The 7,795-nt window shown below is 56.4% G+C and overlaps 1 protein-coding gene across 1 annotated transcript; it reads right to left on the bottom strand.

The window, feature by feature from the left end:
* Positions 1-804: 804 nt before the first annotated feature.
* Positions 805-1,500, bottom strand: CLDN23 (claudin 23). Its single transcript, XM_032185961.1, has one exon. It carries the CDS (start codon positions 1,498-1,500, stop codon positions 805-807), a length of 696 nt encoding a protein of 231 aa, XP_032041852.1.
* Between the last annotated feature and the right edge of the window lie 6,295 nt (positions 1,501-7,795).

The following is a 7,795-nucleotide window of genomic DNA, read 5'->3' as shown; positions in this document are numbered from 1 at the left end:
CGTGGTGCTTTGTGTTTGGGGGAGCAGAGCGTGCTCAGGGCTCTGTTGGGGTGGGAAAATGGCCAAAAGAGCTCTGCGAGCAGGCTGGCTGGGCTCAGCTCAGCCCCGTTACGTTACGCAGGCTGGTGGGTGGGATTTTATGGTGCAATCCTGGTCCCTTGGGTGTCCCTTACAAACCAGTGCAGCCAGTTCTGCTGCCTTGCACCAGCCTCATGGTGGGAAGCAAAATCTAGGCAATTTTTCCCCAGAGTGGCTGTGCTTTGGAGGAAGGAGAAACCTCCTCCTGAGCCCGTTTTAACCACGGGAGAGGAGTCCTTGAGGAAGGCGGCTGTAAAAGCCACCTGTCCTCCCGCAGACCTTCCCTCCCCGCTCCAGGTGAAGCTCAGGGGAGCAGGGTTGGCCGTGCCCCTGGCTCTCAGCCCAGCCTGCCTGGCAGAAAGCCCGTAACTACCCCACGGCACGGACCTGTTCCTCTTCATTTATTTTCATGTTTACACAGCCCTGAGCTGAGCGGAGGTGTGGGAGGCGCTCCCCTCCCCTCTCCCCCACCCTGCAGGCTGTGCAGTTGTAAGCAGCCTCCTGCTCGTGGGAGAACACCCTGAAACGCCGCACGGTGCAGGGCCGGGAGCACACAAAGCCCAGCTTTGGCACAGTCACGAAGCCTGGAGCGGGGCAGGCTTTTGAGGAGGCTGCAGGGATTCAGGCTTGGTCCTTGTTGAGGTGCCCCGGAGCCCGGGGAGGCAGCAGCCAGCACCCTTCCCAGCACCAGGCGGGGCAGTGCCCGCTGCTCTCCCCGTGCTGGGGCTACAGGTCGGAGTCACAAGGCAGGGTGCTCTTCCAGGGCCGCCCGTCTCGCTCGTCCTCCAGCACGTCCCAGGGATTGCTGTAGCTGGTGGAGGGTGGCCCGGGCTCCCGCGTAGGGCCGGGGGGATATTTGGGGGCCCTGCGCTTCTTGCAGCAGCGGTGGAAGCTGAGGGTGAGGGCCAGCCCCCCCAGGATCTCCAGGCAGCTCCCCAGGTAGCTCAGCACCAAGCTGTAACCCACAGCCAGCGTGCTGCCGGTCACTGCAGGCAGTGCCCACAGCTCGTGGGTGTACCAGGACACGGGGACGAGGCTCAGCAGCCCCGAGAGGAGCAGCACCAGCCCCGCTGCCCCAGCCACCGGGTGCCGGGGCTCCTCCTGCCAGCAGCGCACCCCCAGGGTGGCCACCACCAAGCCCAGCAGGGTGAGCACCAGCGAGCTGGGCATCAGCCCTCGGGCCACCTGCACGGGCACCTCCTTGAAGTAGCCCAGCTCGTCGGCCTGCCCGCAGAGGCGCTGGTGGCTGCTCTGCCTCTCGCTGCACAGCTCCCAGATGCCCTGCTCGAAGACCAGGTCGGAGGGCTGCTCGGGGACGAGGCTCACCTGCCTCCAGCTGGGCGTCATCGTGCCTACCAGCGTCAGCAGGAGCCCGCAGGGGCACAGCACCAGGCCCACGATCATCGCCTTCGGCGTCCTCATGCTCGGAGAGGTGTGGGGGGGTGCTGCCCAAATTCAGCTCCCGCTCGCCGGAGGGAGGGAGATCAGCGCCAGCTCCGTGCCCGTGGGGTTTATCCCGCGACACGGGGCCGTGCTGCGGGAGGTGCTGGCAGCAGGAGGAAGCGCAGGCAGGGAGGAGCCGGGGGCAGGCAGCAGAGCTGGGCAGCACCCAGGCAGCACAGGGGGGGCAGCACCCTCCGGCAGCACCCTGCAGCAGCACGGCGGGGCCACGGCACTGCAGGAGCCACCAAGGCATCGCTCTCCGCTCTGCCCTCGCAGGTAGAAGTGCTGGGAGGCCAGGGGCAGGAGCCGGTTGATGGAAATCATTCATTAAAATGCAATTGCGACTCTAGTTGTAATCGGTAAGGACGCTGTGTGGTCCTCTGCTGGCCCAAGAGACCTTCCCAGCCCCTTCGTCTCCTCGCTTACCCTCCCAGCAAGCATCTCCCTGCACGTCAGGGACCGCTCCTGAGCTTGGTCCTGCTCAGAGGCACACCCGCAGGTGGTGGTGGCAGCCCAGCTCCCAGCAGGAAAAGTTCCTGGGATGTCCCTTTGGGGCAACTGTGGGTAAGTCAGCACTTTTCAAGGTTCCCTACATGGGCTTTTGCACCCCAAAATATCACTGGTTTTGTGCGTCTCATGGTTTCGCTGAATTTCTGCCGGTCACGCTGGGTCCAAAAGAGGGCAGCATCCTCTCTGGATTAATTTGGGATGATCGATCCTAGCTGAGCGGGAGGGCTGGCTGCACGCCTTCCCCACAGCATCCTTGCACTGGTGAGCGCATGGCCTTGGCTGCCTCAGGGTTGCCGGACTGCCCCAGGAGCCCTTCGGTCTGTGGGGTCAGAGCATTTGGGGAGCTGATGGCGGGGCTGTTAACCCCTGCTCAAGCAGGGTCAGCTAGAGCATGTTGCAAATTTTGAATATCCCCAGAGAAGGAGACTCCACAGCCTTTCGGGACAGCCTGCCTCAGTGCTCTGCCACCCTCAGGAGCTGTCGGTCCAACCAATGTGCCAAACACTGTCTGCCTGATGTGTCACCTCGTGAGGCTGCCTTCTGCCACGGGACCTCTGTCCCCTGGTGGAGCAGGCTCTGAAATCACCCAAAATCTCCTAATCCTGACCCTTTCAGGAGGTTGGTTTTCTCTCGTTCGCCCAGCCCCTCTCCCTGAATGCCCCCACAGGCCTGGCCTCAGAAGGTGGGCGCTGGTTGGCTACCCTGTCCTGTGAGGATACGTAGGTGCTGGGTCCCTTGGGCTTTGCAATTAAGTGCAGGTTTAACAGCCTGGGCCCTCCTGTTTTGTTCTTAATGCCCAGCAGCACTTTGGGCTGGCGCCCAGGCTCCCGATCGCAGGGTAACAATGAGATTAGGTGATGTGGCCCCGATGCTCCATGACCTGCCCTGAGTAAACCCAGGGAAGGAAATGGGATTAACAGAGCTGTTTCCCACTCTTCCTACGGCGTTACAGATTGTTCATTTCTTCCCCTTTTGGTTTTTAATGAAGCGGTGTGAAAGGCCATTCAAAGCCGAGGCTGGCCCTTCCTAGCTCTGGGGAAGCATTCAAAGCCATCTGGTCTCGGAGATAAAATGGGCTGGCTGAAGTGGCCTTCCTTCCCACGTTTCCCCAGCTGCTGGGTGGGGAGAGCTACCTTACTTGGTGTTTTCTACTCTTCCAAGGATGTAGTTTTCCCTACCTTGGCAAAGCCATCGTGATGGAAACTTTACCCAGGCCTGGTTGAGTAGGCTTGCGACTTTTTTTTTTTTTTCACCCCCACTTTGTAAATCGAAGTACCAGCAGGAGGCCTTGAGCTAACAGGAAGGGGAAGAGATCTGGGGTAGGACGGTCAGAGCTTGTGCCCGGTTCCAAGGAGGAAAATAAAATAATAATAATAACTTTTTAAAAAAAAATAAATGGACAGGCTACTGAGTGCCAAGTTGCTGCTTCCAGCCACACGTACCCTGCGTTGTTGAAGGCTGCGGATGCATTTGAGGCAAGAGGGCTGTGATCATCAAGAGCAAAAGCCTGTGACCAGACTCCCTGGCCCAGCTGAGCTTTTAAGAAGCGATCCCGGAGGGGAGGAGAGTCCTCCTGCACAAAGGCAGCCCTGTGCTGGCTGAATTCGTGGCACGGAGAACAGCGGGGCACGCGCTCGCGAGGGGGCTGCTCCCACCCCCTTCCTGCCGTGCTGCAGGGCTTGCCTTCAGGAGCAGCAGGATCTCTCAGCATCCTGTTTGCCGTGCTGGGAACAGCCAGGGCCGGGGCTGTTTGGTGGGAGCCTGCAGCTGGCAATTCCTGTTTGTGTCCTGCCGAGCGTGGGGCTCCACATCTGCCCTACGCCGCGGGGCTGCAAGGGCGGAGGGGGCACCGGGCCCGGCTCAACGCCTGTGTCCCAGGGGCTTGAATGTCTGCACAGCATCGTGCTGCCCGCACGTGGTGTGGGTTATGCTGTACCTGAGCCCAGGCCCTATGTCCTTTGCTCTCTCTTTCTCTCTCTTTTTAATGGCGAAGTGCCTTAGCTCCTGCCTGCTGAAGGAGAAGGGGCTGGATGGGAACAGGAGCTGGGGGTGCTTGGGGGTGGCAATTTCCTCCAGCCCAGCTCTTTGGCCAGGACCACCGTCCACTTGCGTTTACCCCTGCTGAAGCCCTGAATCCTCACAGAGTGGAAGCAAGGCAGGGTGCCTTTAACACCCTGTGCTGGCTTGTTCAGGCCTGGTTGCCTAAGCCTGTCCCCAGTCTCCATCTCCCAGGGAAGTCTCCTTTAGCAGGTGTCCAGGTTGGAAGACCTGGTCCGGACAGCTACATTTTTCCACTTTTTCTTCCAGAATTCAGTGTGAGATTAGGATTCCCCATCATCTCAGCCATAACTTTGAGCCATGGCCCCAGCAGCACGTGAGAGCAGCCAGGCCGTGCTCTGCGCTGTGCAAAGAGCTGCAGCTGCAATGGGTCCAGCTCCTGGCTTCCTCCCTCAGCACAGTGCTCTTTGACGTGCAGCCCTGTGCCCCAGCTCTCCAGCCCTCAGGCTGTGTCTTCTGGGAGCAGATTTATCGGCTTCTCATTTGCCTGCCACCCTCCAGGCTGGATGTGGCAGTCATCAGGCTGCGCTTTAGGGGGGTATCAGAGACCAGAAGCTGCGCTGGGCATGCACAGGGCTTGCAAGTCCTGTGCTGGTAGATCCCCCTCCAGGGCTGTGACCTATCAGCGGTTTTACTACACTCAGACCATGGCCTGTAGGAGGCCTGCCTGTTTCCCTCAGACCCCAAACCCAGCGTGAGGGAGCTGCATGCAACCACACAGCCTGGGGACGGCATCCTGCGGTGCCTGCAGAGAGCAGCAGATCTCAGTTCCACTCCTGGGAACGAGTTGTTGAAAGTATTATTAGATGCCCCCCAGCTATTCACTCATCTGTTCACTCCCTTTCCAAGCTGCTGTATTTAGACTTGTAGATTTCCCAGAGTATCTTCTGAGAATCTTTGCTTTCGGTTCAGAAAGTGATGTGAAAAGCATTTTTGAAACTATTTCTATCTGACTCAATCCTAAAGCGGCTGAGAGGGATTTGGTCGCAAAGCCCTTGTTTTTCTGGGTTTCCAGACCCTTTTCAGATGGACCCTTTTCAGATGGACCCTTTTCAGATGGAGAGAAGAGAGCTGTGTGAGCTGTGGCTGGCTGTGGAAACTGCATGTTTGTCCAGCTCCTGGGCTACAGATCCCAGAGCAAAAGGCAGTGCCAGTGCCCGTGGGCACTAAACGTGTTGCAACCAGCAAGGTGAAAGCAGTACTTTGTAACGAGGTTCATCTACCTACTGTAAATGTGACTCACCTGCACGTACTTTGCTCTTTCCTTGGGCTAAAAGGCCAGAATCCAGTGCACAGCTAGTTTATGACTGTGCCTTTGCATATTTCCAAGGAGTCTGGGCAACTCCGTGCTGGTCAGACCTCTGGGTGTTTGACCCAAAAGACCTGCTTAAACCTTTCCTCTTAAAAAAAGCCCTGGGAAGGAGACAGCTTTGTCCAATGCCTGTGCTAGTGACTGAGGAACAGCAGGACCTCTGGTCTTCGGGATTATTATTTTTTTCTGACATTGCACAGGAAAAGGACAGGGCCTTTGTCATGACTGTAGGAAAACCCCCCGCTGTATTTGCAAACTACATGGACGTTTTGACCTGGAAGGATAGTTTTGTCTTGCTGCCACGTTACTTGCTGGCCAGCACACTGTAGGATTTTGCTCTGCAGGAGGATCCTGGCCACTGCTCAGGAAAGCATGGGACTCTTCCAGGTTGGTCAGGGAGATTCTGCAAATGAAAGAGAAACAGTTTTCTGTCTGTGTGTCAGATCCACTCGGCACAGCACACCTTCGGTGTGTGTGATACCATCAACACAAGCTTTCAAGGAAACCAGCACTCCAGTGGAGACAAAACGAATTGATTTTGGCACAGAAATGCCAGCTGAAACCACTAGCTGCAGAGCATGCATAAGCAGGTCTTGGGTGTAAACTGTCCCCTGATGCAGGACTGGCCCACAGCAGCAATGCCAAAGCACGTCCCTCCTCATCTTCTTCATCCCATCAGAAGGTCACTATAAACCTTAGAAATCCCCAAAGGAGTGAGCCCTTCTGGGGTGGTGAGTGTTTATGCGTTGCAGCAGTCTGATTTAAGCAGATCTGCTTCCCATCACTGGTGCGGTGCCGCTGTGCCATCACAGTGTGGGGCATTAACACAAGGCTGGAGGCAGTCAGCAAGGCAGAAAGTGAGGGAGACATCAAGCCAAAAGCACAGGAACGTGCGTTTACCAGCAGGGAAACAAAGGAGGAAAGGAGATGTCCTGGAGCAACCGTCAGCTTCAAAGGAGCATCAAGCAGGAGTACCGAGACAAAACAGTTCAAAACTGTGTGTGACACCCAGCGCTTTGCTAGACAATAGCAATAAATTAGCCGTGCTCATCAAAGCTTTGTCGTGAAGGAAGGCATGGAAAACTGCCAGACAGCTTGGGAGAGCAGGCTGCAAGGGGGAGGTGTCTCTGGCAAGGCAGAGCCTGGCATCGCTCTTACACAGCTCCCGAGGCATCTGCAAGGGCTTAACTGAGCTACTGCACAGGGAGAAGACCCTGGACAGTGCTGGGCACTGGCTGGATGGCAAAGAAACCAGAGAGCCCAATGATCTCCTGTGGAGACACAATGGTTCCCATCCTCTCATGATGTTCACTGGATGTGGTGGCTTGGGAGATAGGAGAGGGCTTCGCTGGCAGCATGGGCCTGTGCCAGAGATAGGAATTCCTCACTGGTCTGTCTGTGGTGGCCGGGTGTTTGCAGCTGGCTGCAGAGATGCCCTGGTCTGGGGCTGACTGTTGCTCACTGGGCACAGCATCCTTTGGGGGTCATCTCCCTCTGAAGTGGGCACAGGCTGCAGACCACAAGCCACGTGGATAATTGACACCCAACATCATTTCCAACCCACTGGAGTTTCGTTAAAGCAAAGCATGGGAGAGCAGCTGGCCAGATTCTTGGATAAGAAGGAGGGGGGCAGGCAGACACAGCAGTCATGGACAGGGTGAAGCTGTGGTGAACCACCTCCAGCCACTAAGTCTGAACACCTCTGGGGCACCAGTTTGGTCCCTGACACTTAGTGAGCAATGGGAATAGAGCTGTAAGCATCCTTACACTGTATGACAAGCACGCTGAATGATTTTCTGCCTCATCACTGAGAGAAATTGAAATGGTGTAGTATGGAGTGGTTCTTGTCTGCTTCCTAGCTCGTGTATTAGCCCTAAGTGACTGCATTAGTCCTTCCTGCATGTTAATTTTCCAGGCACTGAACAGTGGATCTATAGCTTGCATTAAATTCTTTTAAACACAGGACGCTGTGCTCATCCTTTGCCATCGCCTTGGTCCTGCTCCAGCCCTCCAGCAGTTCTTGGAGAGCATGACTTGAGAACTGGAGGTGGCTCCTCCTCTGATAATGGGTGTTGCTACAGCTCGTACACGTTTCACCTAGCTAAAAGTTCGTGAACCTCTCCTTTCGCAATCCTGGCCCATTTCCAGACCCCTTTTCTGCTCATCATCATGGCTAAATGCCGGGGCAAGGGTTTGGCTTAGTAACTGTAGGTGCTTGAGAGAGACTGCAGAGTTTCAGCTAGTTATCTGTTCATCTTGGTGGTTGGCAGAGGGCAGTGGATCCTTTCAGTGGGTTATGCGCCTCCAGATTTGACTTTCATGTGAAGGTTAAGACAGCGGTGTCATAAGTTTCTCCCATTCGCTTTCCTCAAATGAGCAATAGTGATGGTCCCA

This window comes from Aythya fuligula, chromosome 4, assembly GCF_009819795.1.
Source record: "Aythya fuligula isolate bAytFul2 chromosome 4, bAytFul2.pri, whole genome shotgun sequence".
Lineage (NCBI taxonomy): Eukaryota > Metazoa > Chordata > Aves > Anseriformes > Anatidae > Aythya > Aythya fuligula.
This window is presented reverse-complemented; position numbering and strand designations above follow the sequence as displayed.

Coding starts and splice junctions, on each gene's coding strand:
- CLDN23 (XM_032185961.1), bottom strand. CDS start 1,500: ATGAGGACGCCGAAGGCGATGATCGTGGGCCTGGTGCTGTGCCCCTGC.